The sequence below is a fragment of the Ipomoea triloba genome, chromosome 8 (genome assembly GCF_003576645.1).
Source record: "Ipomoea triloba cultivar NCNSP0323 chromosome 8, ASM357664v1".
NCBI classification, from domain to species: domain Eukaryota; kingdom Viridiplantae; phylum Streptophyta; class Magnoliopsida; order Solanales; family Convolvulaceae; genus Ipomoea; species Ipomoea triloba.
In genome coordinates this window covers 2,559,616-2,578,517 of record NC_044923.1, presented here as the reverse complement: position 1 = coordinate 2,578,517, position 18,902 = coordinate 2,559,616, and the positions used below count along the sequence as shown (strand labels likewise).

Sequence of the window (18,902 nt, the reverse complement as noted above, 5' to 3'; positions counted from 1 at the left end):
AAGTTGACCCATTTGAGTTAGAAAAATATAGAAAAAAACCTTTCAAGTAACTTTTGTCCCACATTGGTTTGATAAGTGGTTTGCACCACTACTTATACAAGAGTTTTTCTAAGGCTTATTGAATTGTATAGCATAGAGGCTCTCTCTCGCACGCACGGGGGGAGGGGTGCAAATGAAATCCCAAAATGAACTTAAAAAGGCTTGACTCGTGCGCTGACACCTGCATGCACGAATGTCGTTTAGAAAATTGGTTGGCCTTGCGGGTTGAATTATGCCAAATTTTCATATTTTGTACAATATTACGCACCATACCATAATACAAGTTAAAACTGAGGATATTGTTTTTATTAATAGTATAGATTGCATTGCAGAGAAATATATATACTGAATTATTACCATTAGTAATTCTAGTCTAGAATTGTATTACGAATAGGAACGTAGGGAATAATATATTTTATTAGGAATTCTATTTTANCATGCCTTTGCCTACACAACCCGTCAACTGATCAAAATTTGTAGTTGTCCAATGTTTTTCATCTCCACTGCAGTGTATATATATATATATATGGCCGGATTTTAGGACGTGTAAGATGCGCAGCAGCACAGGGTCTCAAAATTTTGGGGTCTTTAATTCAACTCAATAGTTGCAAAAATAATATACTTTTAGTATAATAAAAATGTACCTTATATTTATGGTCCACATAATTGTGTGGACCATGATCCATGCAATAATGATTGTTGTTAGTATATGTATTTGTGATAATATTGGCTCAAAATTAGGTTTTCATGACTGATCTAAATTCTACTACATATTATTCAAAACAAAAATTCAACACCATAATATTCACGCGAATCACTTTTCTTCAATCCACCGTTTATTTATACTTTAATAGGATCTCACTTATTTATCATTTGGGGGCCGCAAATAAAAAAAACCGGCCATATATATATATATATAATGATACCTACAGAACACGTCATATATATAATGATACCTACCGAACACATCAATTTTAGTTCAATTACACGACTTTGGATTATTTACTGACCCAATTACTATTTTTTGAACTAGTATTTTCACCCGTGCGTTGCACGGAATGAATTTGTTATAATATTTTAAGAAATATTTAAATTGATATACAATTATAGAAATTATAACATCGAATATGAGTATGAATAAGGGTGTGTTTGGTTGGTGGGTTTAGGCATAAAGAATGGGTATGAAAGTTATTGTTTGTGTTTGGTTGATAGGTTTTGTAAATGCTACTATGGGTTTGGAATACCCCATTAATGACAAAACCCATACCCTTATTAAATAAGGGTTTCATCTCCCTTCCCCCTTTCTTCCTCAACTATTAATAATCATTCTCATTCCACCCAATTACCAAACATGTTAAATACTTTCACCAAAACCCATTACCATTACCAAATATTTGATACCCATTCCGATTCCGATTCCCATGTGCGAACCAAACGCACCCTAAGTGTATAAATGCAATTATAGTATGAGTCTTACTTGCATGCAACAAATATCACAAAAATTCAGTGTTCTAAAATAAGTGTATAAATGCAATAGGTAGATAATTTACATTATTGCATCATATTCATTAATTTAATTACTTGTCGGTTAGTTATTGCAAGATCTTGAGGTACACTTATATTTTGATATTCAGTAAGTATAACTATATTAGAGAAAAAAATTTACATGGGAGTAATGGGATAATCAGTTGAGTAATTGTTGGTTGACCGTAGAGCGTTGTGTTGGAGGAAGAAGATGATATATAGTGAAGATGATATTGCCCTTCACTATATATCATCTTCTTCCTTCAACACGTTGATATTCTCTGGACAAATAACTGTTGGAAAAAAATTAGCATAAAATGACATTTTACTGGCAATACTGTGGTACAAATATATGTGGGGTCCACTTTCGATTTGGGTCGGGTCAACGTGGATTCGTGTTCTTCGTAGTTAGACGAAAAGATTGATATATTGTACGCTCAAAACTGATAATGAGTGAATGAGAAATTGGTTCTCAAAGTTGACCCATTTGAGTTAGAAAAATATAGAAAAAAACCTTTCAAGTAACTTTTGTCCCACATTGGTTTGATAAGTGGTTTGCACCACTACTTATACAAGAGTTTTTCTAAGGCTTATTGAATTGTATAGCATAGAGGCTCTCTCTCGCACGCACGGGGGGAGGGGTGCAAATGAAATCCCAAAATGAACTTAAAAAGGCTTGACTCGTGCGCTGACACCTGCATGCACGAATGTCGTTTAGAAAATTGGTTGGCCTTGCGGGTTGAATTATGCCAAATTTTCATATTTTGTACAATATTACGCACCATACCATAATACAAGTTAAAACTGAGGATATTGTTTTTATTAATAGTATAGATTGCATTGCAGAGAAATATATATACTGAATTATTACCATTAGTAATTCTAGTCTAGAATTGTATTACGAATAGGAACGTAGGGAATAATATATTTTATTAGGAATTCTATTTTAGTTTACAATTGTATTAGGGATAGGAACTGTATTACCATATTTTATAATATTACGCAAACCATAATATTATAGGTCTGTTTTGGGCGGTAAGTTAAAACTGAGGATATTGTTTTTATTAATAGTATAGATTGCATTGCAGAGAAATATATATACTGAATTATTACCATTAGTAATTCTAGTCTAGAATTGTTGTTTTGGGCGGTAAGTTAAAACTGAGGATATTGTTTTTATTAATAGTATAGATTGCATTGCAGAGAAATATATATACTGAATTATTACCATTAGTAATTCTAGTCTAGAATTGTTGTTTTGGGCGGTAAGTTAAAACTGAGGATATTGTTTTTATTAATAGGATAGATTGCATTGCAGAGAAATATATATACTGAATTACTACCATTAGTTATTCTAGTCTAGAATTGTATTACGAATAGGAACGTAGGGAAGAATATATTTTATTAGGAATTCTATTTTAATTTACAATTGTATTAGGGATAGGAACTGTATTACCATATTTTATAATATTACGCAAACCATAATATTATAGGTCTGTTTTGGGCGGGAAGTTAAAATTGAGGATATTGTTTTTATTAATAGTATAGATTGCATTGCAGAGAAATATATATACTGAATTACTACCATTAGTTATTCTAGTCTAGAATTGTATTACGAATAGGAACGTAGGGAAGAATATATTTTATTAGGAATTCTATTTTAATTTACAATTGTATTAGGGATAGGAACTGTATTACCATATTTTATAATATTACGCAAACCATAATATTATAGGTCTGTTTTGGGCGGGAAAGTTAAAACTGAGGATATTGTTTTTATTAATAGTATAGATTGCATTGCAGAGAAAAATATATATACTGAATTATTACCATTAGTAATTCTAGTCTAGAATTGTATTACGAATAGGAACGTAGGGAATAATATATTTTATTAGGAATTCTATTTTAATTTACAATTGTATTAGGGATAGGAACTGTATTACCATATTTTATAATATTACGCAAACCATAATATTATAGGTCTGTTTTGGGCGGGAAGTTAAAACTGAGGATATTGTTTTTATTAATAGTATAGATTGCATTGCAGAGAAAAATATATATACTGAATTATTACCATTAGTAATTCTAGTCTAGAATTGTATTACGAATAGGAACGTAGGGAATAATATATTTTATTAGGAATTCTATTTTAATTTACAATTGTATTAGGGATAGGAACTGTATTACCATATTTTATAATATTACGCAAACCATAATATTATAGGTCTGTTTTGGGCGGGAAGTTAAAACTGAGGATATTGTTTTTATTAATAGTATAGATTGCATTGCAGAGAAAAATATATATACTGAATTATTACCATTAGTAATTCTAGTCTAGAATTGTATTACGAATAGGAACGTAGGGAATAATATATTTTATTAGGAATTCTATTTTAATTTACAATTGTATTAGGGATAGGAACTGTATTACCATATTTTATAATATTACGCAAACCATAATATTATAGGTCTGTTTTGGGCGGGAAGTTAAAACTGAGGATATTGTTTTTATTAATAGTATAGATTGCATTGTAGAGAAAAATATATATACTGAATTATTACCATTAGTAATTCTAGTCTAGAATTGTATTACGAATAGGAACGTAGGGAATAATATATTTTATTAGGAATTCTATTTTAATTTACAATTGTATTAGGGATAGGAACTGTATTACCATATTTTATAATATTACGCAAACCATAATATTATAGGTCTGTTTTGGGCGGGAAGTTAAAACTGAGGATATTGTTTTTATTAATAGTATAGATAGTATAGATTGCATTGCAGAGAAATATATATACTGAATTATTACCATTAGTAATTCTAGTCTAGAATTGTATTACGAATAGGAACGTAGGGAAGAATATATTTTATTAGGAATTCTATTTTAATTTACAATTGTATTAGGGATAGGAACTGTATTACCATATTTTATAATATTACGCAAACCATAATATTATAGGTCTGTTTTGGGCGGGAAGTTAAAACTGAGGATATTGTTTTTATTAATAGTATAGATTGCATTGCAGAGAAAAATATATATACTGAATTATTACCATTAGTAATTCTAGTCTAGAATTGTATTACGAATAGGAACGTAGGGAATAATATATTTTATTAGGAATTCTATTTTAATTAGGAACTGTATTACCATATTTTATAATATTACGCAAACCATAATATTATAGGTCTGTTTTGGGCGGGAAGTTAAAACTGAGGATATTGTTTTTATTAATAGTATAGATTTGATGATCTAATTACATTTTAGCTTGCAATTTGGTACGATGACTTATTTGAACATTATTCCAGAAAAGATAATAATAATAAAGGTTCTCATCTGAATACAACTGACCCTACTTTCTCAACCTGTTGAAGCACAAAGAGTCAATTTCGATATCTCTTCCACTGAGGCTCGAACTCATGACCTTTCATATGAGGGAGGCCACTACATGCCATTTGAACACAAGGTGCTTGGATCTGAATATAATTGTTAAAATTTAAGTTTGTTTTAAATTACATTTAATTTTAAAACATGATTTAATTTGGTGGTTTGGAATCAATGGTGTAATAACCATCACGCTAAGGAAAGGAAAAAAAAAAAAAACATAAATTTGTTGGTATTTGAAGGAAGACACTTAGAAACTTTAAAGGGCAAAACAATATTGAATGTCCTCTAGTGATAAAAACATATAACTCCCAGAAATCATCTCATGCAACCTCACATGGCTCTCTTTTGAGTTTTGACATTATGTGAAACATCACCACTGTTATCATGTGTGATGCACATGTACTGATATGATTATGTGGCCTTTTAAGGACACGTCATCTCTTGTCCTCCAACAATTTTTAATTAAGGTTGATGTTGATGATTACCAATTTGTTACAGCTGTTAACTACAAAATTATCATAATTAATATATTATATGTATAAGATGCCTTTCATCATGATCCTTGTTTTGATAAGAAGGATTAAATTATACCCCTCCTGTTTTGGAGATTGAGAATTGTTGGAGTAGGAAAATCGTGAAATATATGTGTCTCAAATGGTCGAGTCATTTCGTATTTTAATTTTTAATTAGTTTTGAGTAAGAATCAAATCTTATAAAGATATCAACTTATTATGAGTTAATCAATTAGTTAAGTTGTGCTCGGGATGATCTTGTTTTGATGAGTTTAGCCATTTGCCTGCTAGCTAGGTGTAAGGATTTGTATTTACATTACGTATGTCAAACTAGTCTTACCTATGTCAATTACTTGTATATTTATTAGTCAATCAAACTCGAGTTGGTCTTTCGAAATGTTAAACGTACCTAAAGTGTGATACATTGAGTTTATTGTTTAAATTATTGAGCCAATTAGATTATCTTATAATACATTGTACAGAGTTAAGTCTAAGTATATCAAAATTCTTGACTTGGGGAAGATCAAGAAAACACAAGTTTCCCACAATCAAAATCAGCCATGCCCAAACTTATGGCCAAAGTGTATCTAGCCAAGAAGTTCTCCCTCAAGAAACTCACCACTCTATTATCACTCTCTTGAATGAAACCAATCAAATAAGAACAACTGATGAGCAGAAAGCTTCTAAATCTCCTCTCCTTGCCATACCTATCAAGCCCATTTCTAATCCTCATAAATTCTTCATCTCCAACGCCTCCACCCGGTTTCAACAAGAACGCTTCTCCTAGGCGACGGGCTAGGACAACGCTGTCTTCCAGAGCCGAACAGGCACCTTGGCCAATGTCGGGCGTCATAGGATGAAGGGCATCACCTACAACACAAACGTTGTTCCTAACAATGTCTGCGACCAAAACATTCCACGGCAGTCTCAGCTTCAACTTGACACAGGAAATGCAGTCGAGAGGCGTTCTCTCCACGACGCCCTTCACTTCATTCGACGCGTTCTTGATCTTGCCCAACACGAACTCCTTCAGCTTAACGGGATCTTTCTTTGCACTTTGATCAACTGTTACCAAATCGGAAACTTAGTTAACATCTTTAGGTATAGTGTATGGAAAGGAGTGCAGGAAATTTTGCTTACAGCCTGCAATGGATGGAGTGAAATTGTAGAACCAATACAAGGCATTGTCATTGCAAGGAAGAATGCCAAAGCGAACTCCAACGCCAATGAGAAGAAAGAATTTGGGCTCGAAACCATGTTTTTCTGGATACTCGACAAACCCCCTAATGCCTATCCTCTTCGAAACAACTGGTTTTTCGAGTCCTAACCACTTCGCCACCACAGACTTCACTCCATCACACCCAATCAAGACCTTAGGTTGAAGTTTCACTATCAGTTTAAACTTTCAATTGAAACAAAACACATCCTTCAATTGTTTATACTTTTACCTTAGTTCTGATAAGGGATCCATCTGCTAGATGAACCAATTTGAAGGGTCCCGATTCTTCAATCGAAACAACCTTAGAAGAATACCTGACAGTTCCTTGGGGAAGTTCTTTCTCTAATGTCTCGATTAACATCTTCCTTCTCAAGCACCGGCATTCAATGTTTCTAATAAAACACGATATACTCATAGATTGACTGATATGAAAGCTGGAAAAAGAAATCATGATAAAGTATCAGTATAGTCATCTATTCTTGTACACATCCAACGGCACAGATGAGGTCTGAAGCCCCGAATCTGCAGAGAAAACTCGAAGCCTGTACCATTCACCACCAATAAAGCCTGAGAAACTTATCCTTCCCCATAATTCACAACATAAAGAGTTTGCTGAATTGAAGCAAAAACATGGGGAGATTAAAAGAGTGCATCTTGAATATGGTTTAGACAAGGACTAACTCTTTAATGGGAAGAGAATGTCGTCTGAGTGAATCTGCAACGCCCAGAGAATCGAGTGCCCTCCAGGCGTTATTCCACAGCATAAGCCCAAACCCTCCGGCTCTTAAAGATTCGGATGATTCCAAAACTAAGCTCTGCAGCCCCAGCCTAAAGAACAGATCGAATCATTAGATTTAGATGTAACATATAGTCCACAATCAACAGTTAGCTATGGTTGCAGAAGTGTTTCATACCTGTGAAGTCCCAAAGAAGTAGCCAGACCTGCAATTCCACCGCCCGCTATAACAATATCCACTGTTGTCTCCATTTCCCCCTCTATTTGCTCAAAATTCCAGTCAACAATGGAGATAAACCACTAAGAGGAGCACCCAAACAAGGAAAACGACAGACAACAATGGCAACATTTGACTACTCTCTTGTACAGACAGACAAGAAGTCACCATCAACGTGATTCATGCTGGAGCATTAGTTTATTTGGACAGAAAATTATTCTTCTACATAAGCTCACAAACAACTTCAGACAAAAGCTAAGGCCACTAGGCCACTAATATCTTTTATTATTATTATTAATCTTGACTGCAATCTTTGAGAATACCAATTTATTTGCAGATATGCTTAAATGTTTCATTGTGTGACAATGAAATGAGAATACTATAAATTACGTATTGAAATTACTATCTTGATCGAGATGACAACAGTTTCCCACAATCGAAATCTGCCATTGCCAACACTATGGCCAAAGTGTATCTAGCCAAGAAGTTATCCCTCAAGAAACTCACCACTCGGTTATCACTCGCTTGAATGGAACCGATCAAGTAAGCACAAGTGATGAGGAGAAAGCTTCGGCATCTCCTCTCTTTGGCGTACCTGTCAAGCCCATATTTGATCCTTTTGAATTCTTCATCTGCAACCCCTCCTCCCGGTTTCAACAAGAACGCTTCTCCTAGGTGTCGAGCAAGGATAACGCTGTCTTCTAGAGCTGAACATCCGCCCTGGCCAATATCTGGTGTCATTGGATGAAGGGCATCGCCTGCAACACAGATGTTGTTTCTGACAATATCTCCGAGTAAAACATTCCACGGCAGTCTCAGCTTCAACCCGACACAGGAAATGCTGTCGAGTGGAGTTCTCTCCACAACGCCCTTCACTTCTTTTGGCGCGTTCTTGATCTTGCTCAACACAAACTCCTTCAGCTTAACGGGGTCGTTTTTTGCACTTTGATCAACTGTTATATATCAAATTGGAAATTAAACATGGTCAGCATCTTCAGCCACAGAATATGGAAAACGGTGCAGAAAAATTTGCTTACAGTGGGCAATGGATGGAGTGAAATTGTAGAACCAATATATGCCATTGTCATCACAAGGAAGAAAGCCAAAGTTAACTTGAGCACCAACGAGAAGATAGAACTTGGGCTCAAACCCGTGTTTCTCTGGATACTCGACAAATCCCCTAATATCCGCCCTCTTGGAATGAACTGGTTTTTGGAGCCCCAGCCACTTGGCCACCACAGAATTGACTCCATCACACCCAATCAAGACCTTGGTTCTGACAAGGGATCCATCTGCCAGATGAACCAATTTGTATGGTCCTGATTCTTCAATCAAAACAACCTTAGAAGAATACTTGACGGTTCCTTGGGGAAGTTTTTTCTCTAATGTCTCCAGTAACAGCTTCCTTCTCAAGCACCGGCATTCAATGTTTCTAATACAACACGATATACTCATAGAATGGCTGATAGGAAATCCGGAAAAAAAAAAAAAAAAAAAATCATGATAGATTATCTGTATAGCTACCTATTCTTGTACACATCCAATGGCACAGATGATTTCTCAAGCCCCGAATCTGCAGAGATAACTTGAAACCTGTACCATTCACCACCAACAGAATTCGCTAAATCGCAACTAAAATACATAGGGAAAAAAGAGTGCATCTTGAATAGTGGTGTCATTCTAGGCATTGTGATATAAAAAATTGAAATAGAAAAGGGAGAAAGGGATGATTTAGATGAGGACTAACTCAGTAATGGGAAGAGAATGTTGTCTGAGTGAATCTGCAATGCCCAGAGCGTCGAGTGCCTTCCAGGCATTAGTCCACAACGTAAGCGCAAACCCTGTGACCCTTAACGACTCGGATGATTCCAAAACTAAGCTCTGAAGTCCCAACCTAAAGAACAGAATCATTAGACGTGAGTAACATATATTCTGCAATCAATCTCTAGCTATACTGTAGCAGTATTTCGTACCTGTGAAGTCCCAAAGAAGTAGCCAGACCAGCAATTCCACCACCCACTATAACAATATCCACTGTCGTCTCCATTCCCCTTCCTCTTTGAGTCTGCTTTCTAACTCCAATCAACAAAAGGAGATAAACCACTAAGAGAATATCCAACCAAGAAAACGGCCAACACAATCACCCGTGGAAACATTTGACTACTCTCTTGTACAGCCAGACAAGAAGTCGCCATCAACATGATTCATGCTGAGCCTTAGTTTATTTGGACAAAATTTATTCTTATACATAAGCTGACAAACAACTTCAAACAAAAGATAAGGCAACTAGTATCTAATTTCGAAGGTCTAGTGAATAATCTTTTCTTTAATATCAGATTACACAGCATAAAATTAGGTTTTAAATTTGGGTTCCCCGTCTAGAATTCACCTGGTTTGCCCTTTATGATCTAAATCATAATCGAGCTTTGTATAATAGAAATAAAATGATATTGAAATGACTATCTTAATCAAGATAACAGCAGTTTCCCGCAATCAAAATCAGCTGCACTTAGCACAATCCTCAGAGTGTAACGAGCCAAGAACTTCTCTCTCAGGAAGCTGATCACTTTGTTATTACTCTCTTGAATGAAACCAGTCAAATAAGCACCAGTGATGAGAACAAAGCTTCTCCATCTTCTCTCTTTAGCGTATTTGTCGAGACTGTTTTTGATTCTATTGAATTCTTCGCTGGCCTTTTGGTCATCTGCAATGTCGCCCCTTGGCTTTGCCAAGAACGCCTCTGCAAGGCACCGGGAGAGGATAATGCTGTCTTCGAGCGCTGAGCATCCGCCCTGCGCGAGATCTGGCGTCATGGGATGAAGGGCGTCGCCTGCTACACAAATGTTGCTTCTGGTAATATCTCCCAGCAAAATATTCCATGGTAGTCTCAGCTTCAACTTAGCAGAGGAAATGCAGTCGAGTGGAGTTCTCTCGAGAATGCCAGTCACTTCTTTCGACACATCCCTAGTCTTGCTTAGCACAAACTCCTTTAGTTTAACTGGATCTTGTTCTGCACTTTCATCAACTGCAATGGATTGACAGCAGGAAATTAAACTCGTTAAGATTTTCCCTCGAGAATGTTGTGTAGGAATTGAAGATGTTCAGAACGAATATGCATTCGTTTGCTTACAGTGGGCAGTGGATTCATTGTAAGTGCAAAACCAATACAACCCCGTCTCATCACAGGGAAGAAAGCCGAAACGAACACCACCTCCAAAAAAAGCATAGAACTTTGGCTCATACCCATGCTTTTCTGGACACTCCACAAATCCTCTAATGGCTGACCTCTTGGAATCAACTGCATTCTGGAGCCCGAGCCACTTGGCCACCACGGAATTGACTCCATCACACCCAATCACAACCTTGAGGACACAGAAAATGGCAGTTTAATCTTAGCCAGTTTGAGAATCTCATAATTGACTAGATTTACTTACAAACACTAAAATCTTTTACCTTTGTTCTGATAATGGATCCATCTGCAAGATGAACCAATTTGAACAGTCCCGATTCCTCAATCATAACAACCTTCGAAGAGTACCTTATAGTTCCTTCGGGCAGTTCTTTGTGTAATGTCTCCAGTAACACTTTCCTTCTCATGCAGCGGCTTTCAAAATGTCTACTCCATAACATCAAATTAAAACAGAACAATAGCCATGCTTAGCTGACTTCCATGTCTTTCTAAAACCGCAATTTTAAGGACTCAGACAAAATTTGTAGGCAAATAAAAATTTTCTCCAACTATTCTTTAAACATTGTCATATTCCTCTGAAAGATTTTAGCAGAAGAAACAACATTATATATGTTCCATCCACTGTCTGTTATTAAAGAGAGAATTGTTTGTTTATTGAAGACTAACCAGAAAGGCATAAAGGACTCATACAATAAGCTAATATATATGAAAGCCATACAAGAATCAGCATAAAGGTTTGGTATAACTCACTGGTTCTTATGCATTTGCAGTGGTATAGCAGCAGTTGGGAGACCAGAATCTGCAGAGAAAACCTGAAACCTGCACACCATTTATCAACAATCAGAAGCTTTCAAGACTCACAGACTCTCTCATATTCTCCACAACCATCTAGGCTTGGTAAACAAGAAGGCTCATATAGCTAGGGCCTTTTTAGTTTGAGCCGGTCAAGGGTCAATCTTTATCAGCTAGATGACAAGGCAGGTTTAGTGACTCCCTCATCACCAAAAAATTAAATAAAACGAAGTTGGTCTGAGTGTTCACTTGATAACCGACCACTGTTGCAAAAATCGGTCTAAGAGCTTCTAAACCGTGGCAATTTTCCTCCTAGGCGACCGCCTAGCACCTAATTCAGCCGACTTAGCAGCCTAGCGCCTAACTCAGTTGAGTTAACTCGTCCATTTCATCAAGTTAACCTAGTTAATCCGGTCGGCTCGGCCTTGCTAATATATATATATATATATATATATATATATATATAATATGACATATATACACCCGCACATTTGCACTGTTTTTTTTAGTTAGTCTTTTAGGCGCCCGCCTAGTGCCTAGGCGCCCGCCTAGTGCCTAGGCGCGCCTCTACCGTCCAACTAGCGCACAGCCCAACTAGCCTCTAGAGCTAACCATGTAACCGACCACAAATTAAAGTGTGTTCGGCTCCCATGGAGGCTGTGTATTAGACTTTTTTATTTGAGCTAGTCCATTGCCAGTTAGGATAAACCACTGCACACTCTCGGGTAGTTGTTAAAAAAAAAAAAAAAAAAAAAAAAAAAAAAAAAAAANAAAAAAAAAAAAAAAAAACTCATGTTAACAGTAAGGAACAAATTAACAGTTGCAAACAGTGGTAAGAACAGTAAATTTGTCACTCACTCATTATTCTGAACAGATTGTTGTCTGAGTGAATCTCCGATGGCGAGAGCGTCGAGTGCCCTCCAGGCATTGGTCCACAAGCCAAGCGCAAACCCTGCGGCTCTTAAGGACTCCGATGATTCCAGAACCATGCTCCGCAGCCCCTGCCTAAAGTACAAGCATAAATGCATTATCAGATGAGATTAGCCACTGCGGTCCGGGCCGGGCCGGGTTGAATGAATTGAAGTGGTTTTAATTTGTTACCTGTGAAGTCCGAGAGCAGTAGCGAGACCGGCAATACCAGCGCCGACTATAACAATGTCCTCTCTCATCTCCATTATTACTAGCTTAGCTACCTCTCCTTCGTTTCAAGTCGTCATCGTCACTATATATAGGCCACGGCTGAGCTCATCGCCTACGTCACTCAAGTCGTCGACATTTGACACCTTGTTCAAGCCGCCACCAGCGCAGCCCACCACGTTATCCAATCATGAATTTTGCTCCTCAGTCAAGGCGTCAAGCCATGCATTTTGGACTAAGTTTTTTTACTATATTTTACTATTTTTAGAGTACTACTACACTCATTTTTCTATTCACCCACTTTTACTCCATACGTGTCAAATTGATGATTAGTTATCTTCATCTTGTTGTCAATTGTGAGAGAAATTATAATTTGGGAGTATAAGTAGTATTTTCCTTATTTTTAATACCCAATTCAATTCTCGAATATAATAATTTTTCTTGATTTAGTCCTAAATAATTTTTTGTGTTTAATTAGGTCTTTAATTTTTCCAATTAAGTCATCGGCTATTAGAATCAATGACTAAATTGAAAAAAAAAATCAGTATAGTTGAAGACCAAATTAGGTATTAATAGTGGTGAAATTACTAAATTATTTTAACAGTGGATTCAATTGAAAAAATCATCAAAGTTAATGACTTAATTAAGCACAAAAAGTCATTTAAAATTAAATCGAGAAAAACACTAAGATTAAATTGTATATTAACTCTTTTATTATTATTATTATTATTATTATTATTATTACTGCTGCTGTTGTGAACTTGTCTATGAGTTAATTAGATGGAATTTAATACAGAGATTTAAGAATTAAGCCTAGCGGTCCACATAAAGTTAACGTAGACAATAGTGCATGGAATTGTCTGCTAAGTCACATGGTAATTGTGGATTTTCTTGTAAAGCAAAAGGGTTTATGGTTTGTGTTATATGAAGGGTACGGTTAAGGGTATAACATTAAGTTTGATAAATTAGGCATGCATTAAATACATGCCTAAAATCTACTCTCATTCACAAATGCTAAGACAAGAGTTTTAAAGTGAGGGTAGACTTTTATAAAGTTTTAAAGAATTTTAAAGTAATGAATTTTAAATGATTTTTATATAATCTTTCTATACTTTTCTTGGATCTTATAGATTTTCATCACTTTGTTAGTTAAGGGTAGGACAAACATTTAGAAACATTTTTTTAAAAATCATATTAAAAAATCTACAAAAGTTCAAACTCTAAATTGAATACACCCTTGCAAACATTTCAAAACTTCCAATACAGTATTTATAATTGTTAACAACTATATATATGCATACACACGATGAACTTGATGACATTCAATCCAATCAAAGAACTGCAAAATGGTATAAAAAATTATCAAGACATAATAAATATTAACAAAAATGAACATTTTGCTAATGTGACAACCTTTGTCTTAACAGATAAATTAAAGAATGTGCTGCTCACAAGTCCTTTCTACTTTAAACAAACACCTAAAAACAAGCTAATAAAAATGGTAAAAGAAAACAAAAAAGAAGAAAAAAAGAGAACAAAAAGGCTCACCACAAACAGGTGGACACAATTTCTAAAATTAGTCTACAACGATTATAGGATCAATTCAATATCATCCTAAAAGTTAATACTCGCAACAATTTGAGAAAAAAAAAACAGGATAACATAGAGAAATTGAGCAGGCACTCTTAGAACATCATAGTTGCTGTAATGCTTTCCGGTTTTTGACCAACTAAGCACCTCCAGCTGCCGCATGGATCGGCCCATTTGATTTGAATCCACGCCCTCTCCCCCGAGGTCCCCTTCCACGACCGCGGCCTGCACAGGTTGTCACCCACGGAAACAGTGAATTCATGTTTGAAATTGCCAAGCACTTTGTGCTCAGATGGCATGTAGTGACTCTCCCATATGGGAGGTCATGAGTTCAAGCCTCAGTAAAGGCGATGTTGACTCTTTGTAATTCAACAGGTTGAGAAAATATGTATGAACAGATACTACAATGTAATAGAGTCAATAGTCCTAAAAAAAAAAGGATGGATAGTCATGTTGGTCCCATGGGTTACTATGTGCAAGTTTTGAGACGCTTGAAAGAAAGAGTAATGCACAAGAGCAAATGTTATTTAGTATAGAAATACGCAATGCAGTACCTCGGCCCTGCGGAGGAGCCTCGTGGTTGTAGCCACCGTCCTGTTGGGTATCAAACTGTGGGCTATTGTAACCACCGCCCCTTCCACGTCCGCGGAAATATCCACGGCCTCTACCTCGACCCCTTCCCCTACCACCATAGTTGCGACTTCTATCATAACCACCATCATCATACTCCATACCCATATAACCATTTCCTGCATCAAGATGTAAAAATCATCATTACCAAGCAAATATGAGACTAAAATTAAAAATTAATGCCTCGCAGCTATGATCAACACAAAATAACAGTACAAGGAATCCTGTTCTAACAATATGCATGAATCTACTATTTTACTAGACAAATAATGTTATATTACTAAATTCACTTCAGATCATCCGTATAAAGTAAATATATATCCTAATTGAACGGTATACAGATCAAGACTCTATGGAAAAGTCATCTTAATCAGCTAGTAGCTGATAATCAAAATCCATACCAGATGCAGCTCTAGACCTGCCCCTTCCTCTACCACCTCGGCCTCTTCCTCGAACATTAGGTGATCCTTCTGGATGAAAAATTAAGTATCAGATGATATTCCAATTACACACATCAAGAATAGTAAAGTAGCAAAATAGGATACCTCCTCCTTCATAATCAATCTCTGTAAACACCTTCACCTGATCTGCTGGTATGGGTGGCTGATACCTGCAGAAAAATAAATGGTACTCTCACCAAAATCCATTCACCCAAAAAGCATTTTTGATTTGGCTCAACTAATATTTGTTAGGAGAAATCTCACAAGGAGATATTATGTTCTACATTCACTAAAAAATTTGTACACTCACCCGACAGATTTTGTATCAGGCTCCTTCTTAGAGAGAGTAATTGTAATCATTGAAACATGCCTGACGGTTTCCAATCTACAACCAAAACAAAGAAAATAAGGGACGGCCACTTCAAAATGCTTGACATTCAACAGAGTATGAAATTCAGTTTGAGGTGCTCTTACGGAAGGAGGCCTTCCTCCAGGGGCTCCCATGTATCAGTGATATCAGTGGATGTAATAGATGTGATTTGATGAAGACCAACAATCCTCCTCTACAATAAGAATAAAATAATTTTAAAAATCATGATAAGGAAAACAAAATTAAGAAGAGCAAAAAACATAAGAACAATGAGTTAGGGCAAACCTTAATAAGCTCCACCATAGTCACAGTTTTGTTGATTGCTCTACCCATGGCCTTGAACACAATCTCATCGGATCCTTTTTCCTACATTAAAAGGCATTCAATAACTCAAAATTCAGCCTTTTGAGAGTCTCATTACACCATACATCAATGAATTTGATGTGTTGTGTGTAGGACATTCAAAGATTGGTAAAACTTCTCAGGTATAGAGAAGAGGATTCCTCAGGTGGAAGAAGATGACTCTTCGTCCAATGAAGAAGACGTAGCATCACATCAAGAGGGCATAAATGCATTGTTTCCAGAATTTAAGTGCATATTTGGAGTTTTTTCAATTCAGTAGTCTAATAGCATTTGTTTAAGAAGTTTGAAGACTTCTGACCCTTTATACCAAAATATTAAAAAATCACAGGCCAGTTGTTCAATGTACGCACTAATTAAAGAAAAGTTCTCATTTTAATGAGGATGTCCAAATTCATAGTTAAATTCATCCGCTACAATTTGCTGCCACATCAACAATGAATGTGGACTCCCTTCAAAAATCCGTACTTCTTTAATTAGTCAAACAGCCTCATTTTGTAGGAGCTAGGAAGCACCCATAAAATTTAGATGAGACCGCAAATGTCAAAAGTGATTGTCTCAAATCAAATGGATTGAAGCACAATAGAAGAAAGTTGTGCTTTAATACATCAACCAAGTGAACATAATCTTTGAGGCGAGATTCAGTCTTAAGAATGCCAACCCATCCTCCAAAAGCTTCATCGAATCCCAATCTAATGCTTGTCAACTCCAAAGCTTCCCCAGAAATTTATCAGCGACTCCATAGCTTCAGGTGAGAATTGCTCATCCTAGTGTGTTCAGTCACTTCACCTCAGGTGTGCATTCAATATATTGTGCAGTACTATTGTACTAAAGCTTAAGTTCCTCAATGTTTTCGAGGAACTTGTGGTTGGAAGTGGTATCTTTCCAGTTATTCTCAGAAATAGCTATTTATATGCCACAATGTATAAAAAGAATGGAGTTCCTAGGGATTAGGGATGAAAAAAGCAAGGGAACAAGGATGTGGTAGTAAGAAGGTGAAACTAGGACTAACTCACACTTAGCAAGACTCAGGTTTCTCTTCAATTCTTTTCTAAAGATATACCATATTCTGGTAAAATTTCTTCCTTTATTTGGTTATCTATGAACGGTTTACCTTAAATCATAACTTAAGTCTAAGTGTCTAACACACATAGGCAAACTCTCAGCACCAATTTATTTAACCAAAACATATAGACAGTAAAACATTCACACAGGTATAGTTTCAAAAGCATATAAGATACTCAGCATGAATCCATACATGTGAATCAAATAAGTATGGTGTGCACCAATTACTATAATCAGTATACCTGAAGCAGGCTCATAGCATAAGTTATGTAGCTTCTCATCCTTCCCTGGCTAGTAATCCGAATCTCATTCTCATCAATGGGTGTCTCTGCTCTAGGCTTCTCAACCTTCTGGTACCGATCCATCTATCCACAACAAACAAAAACTCACTGCTTTAACACCGTAACCTCCAAAAACAAAAACAAAAACAAAACTTGAAGCAAATCCCGGATTTTATTCCGTACAAGGTTGGATCTCCGAGTCAAAAATCAAATTAAACCGCTGAACACAACAGTAAACAGAATCTAGGGTTTCTGAATTTCAAGCTAGGGTTTATCGTTTCATCAATCCATTATCGGGAAACCATAAAAACACAGTAAACTGAGGCTAGGATCTGAAATGAGTGAAGCTTTTATCCATAGATACCTGTGGCTTTGAATAAGGATAAGATTAGTATGCTCCACGAGAGAAGAGCCCTCTTCTTCGGCTTCGTTTCTTCGTTTACGCCCTGGCCGCTTTGCTGCGGAGTTGCAAATATTTATAGCCGGTTCGGGGCAGCTGCCCTAACTCTATTCTCCCGGTTTAACCGGGAAAAGGATTTGCCCTCCTAATCCTACTAAAAACCTTAAACAACAATTTCGTGATATAATATTGAAATTTGTTGTCTAAAAATGATTTTCACACTTGAAAATCACGAAATTTTTCAAGTGAGTTCTCTTTTTCTTTTTAATACATCGAGTACACTCTGTTTTTCTTTTTTAATACATCAAGTACACTCTCTTATATTGTGAGTTTTCCTCGTAATTATATATTTTTATAAAATAAATATAATTTTCAATTTACTTAATATGTTTTAAAATCAAAAATATTAATCATAATTCAATAATATTTAATTTCTTCTATTTGCATATTGTTTATTTTAGGTAGTAATTAGTAAGTATGATTAGTTTATAACTTAGTAAATTGTTTCTCACCTGTTATTCTTACAATTTTAGTTGTATATTTATCAATTAATAACTTATCTAACAAAAAGAAAATAAGAATATTATGCCTAAATATGATATGGCAACGACCCTAATTGTCTATTCTTTGTATACTTTAGAGAGTTTTAGTTGCCATATGTGTAACTATGAGTTTTAGTTCTAAAATATGAAATTTGTTAGCATTGTTATTGCTATGTCATATGATGTTATTATTACTTCATACGTTAATTAACAAATTTTCATAATCTTTATTACCAAAATATGATTCTTTTTAAAGTATTTATCATTCAATCATTGATTACCAAAATACGATTTCAGTTTCTTAGTAAAAGTCAATACAATTGTAAAGTGTTTGCAATAAATGCTAAATCTTAATAAATATATTTCCATAGCATTGGTGTGGGGTTTCCCTCCGTCCGATAAAAAAATATTTCCATGGCATAAATTTGGATCATTATTATAGTCTTAGAATGAGTTAGGATAGGAGTTT

At 35.6% G+C, this 18,902-nt stretch overlaps 4 protein-coding genes across 6 annotated transcripts; all 4 read right to left on the bottom strand.

The window, feature by feature from the left end:
• Nucleotides 1-5,893: 5,893 nt before the first annotated feature.
• LOC116027441 (monooxygenase 2-like) lies at nt 5,894-7,788 on the bottom strand. Of its 2 annotated transcripts, XM_031269078.1 has the most exons (6): nt 7,598-7,788; nt 7,365-7,511; nt 7,157-7,225; nt 6,913-7,075; nt 6,605-6,836; nt 5,894-6,529 (listed from the first exon to the last, which is right to left on the bottom strand). In XM_031269078.1, exons 1-6 carry the CDS (start codon nt 7,669-7,671, stop codon nt 5,988-5,990), a joined length of 1,227 nt encoding a protein of 408 aa, XP_031124938.1. In that variant the 5' UTR covers nt 7,672-7,788; the 3' UTR covers nt 5,894-5,987. The 2 variants fall into 2 exon arrangements, with proteins under 2 accessions (XP_031124938.1, XP_031124939.1); XM_031269079.1 differs by lacking the exon at nt 7,157-7,225 and having other exon boundaries at nt 6,913-7,117.
• Nucleotides 7,789-7,948: 160 nt separating this feature from the next.
• LOC116027440 (monooxygenase 2-like) lies at nt 7,949-9,741 on the bottom strand. The gene is made up of 5 exons (XM_031269077.1): nt 9,610-9,741; nt 9,384-9,530; nt 9,161-9,229; nt 8,674-9,068; nt 7,949-8,589 (listed from the first exon to the last, which is right to left on the bottom strand). The coding sequence occupies exons 1-5, from the start codon at nt 9,681-9,683 to the stop codon at nt 8,039-8,041; spliced, it is 1,236 nt and encodes a 411-aa protein (XP_031124937.1). The 5' UTR covers nt 9,684-9,741; the 3' UTR covers nt 7,949-8,038.
• Nucleotides 9,742-9,839: 98 nt separating this feature from the next.
• On the bottom strand, nt 9,840-12,877 carry LOC116027439 (monooxygenase 2-like). Its single transcript, XM_031269075.1, has 6 exons — nt 12,720-12,877; nt 12,477-12,623; nt 11,577-11,645; nt 11,090-11,252; nt 10,767-10,998; nt 9,840-10,661 (listed from the first exon to the last, which is right to left on the bottom strand). The coding sequence occupies exons 1-6, from the start codon at nt 12,791-12,793 to the stop codon at nt 10,105-10,107; spliced, it is 1,242 nt and encodes a 413-aa protein (XP_031124935.1). The 5' UTR covers nt 12,794-12,877; the 3' UTR covers nt 9,840-10,104.
• Nucleotides 12,878-14,134: 1,257 nt separating this feature from the next.
• On the bottom strand, nt 14,135-17,998 carry LOC116027961 (ATP-dependent RNA helicase A-like). Of its 2 annotated transcripts, none has more exons than XM_031269763.1 (9): nt 17,856-17,998; nt 17,453-17,575; nt 16,071-16,151; nt 15,890-15,978; nt 15,726-15,800; nt 15,521-15,585; nt 15,377-15,442; nt 14,900-15,094; nt 14,135-14,570 (listed from the first exon to the last, which is right to left on the bottom strand). In XM_031269763.1, exons 2-9 carry the CDS (start codon nt 17,573-17,575, stop codon nt 14,485-14,487), a joined length of 780 nt encoding a protein of 259 aa, XP_031125623.1. In that variant the 5' UTR covers nt 17,856-17,998; the 3' UTR covers nt 14,135-14,484. The 2 variants fall into 2 exon arrangements, with proteins under 2 accessions (XP_031125623.1, XP_031125621.1); XM_031269761.1 differs by having other exon boundaries at nt 15,377-15,445; nt 17,856-17,997.
• Between the last annotated feature and the right edge of the window lie 904 nt (nt 17,999-18,902).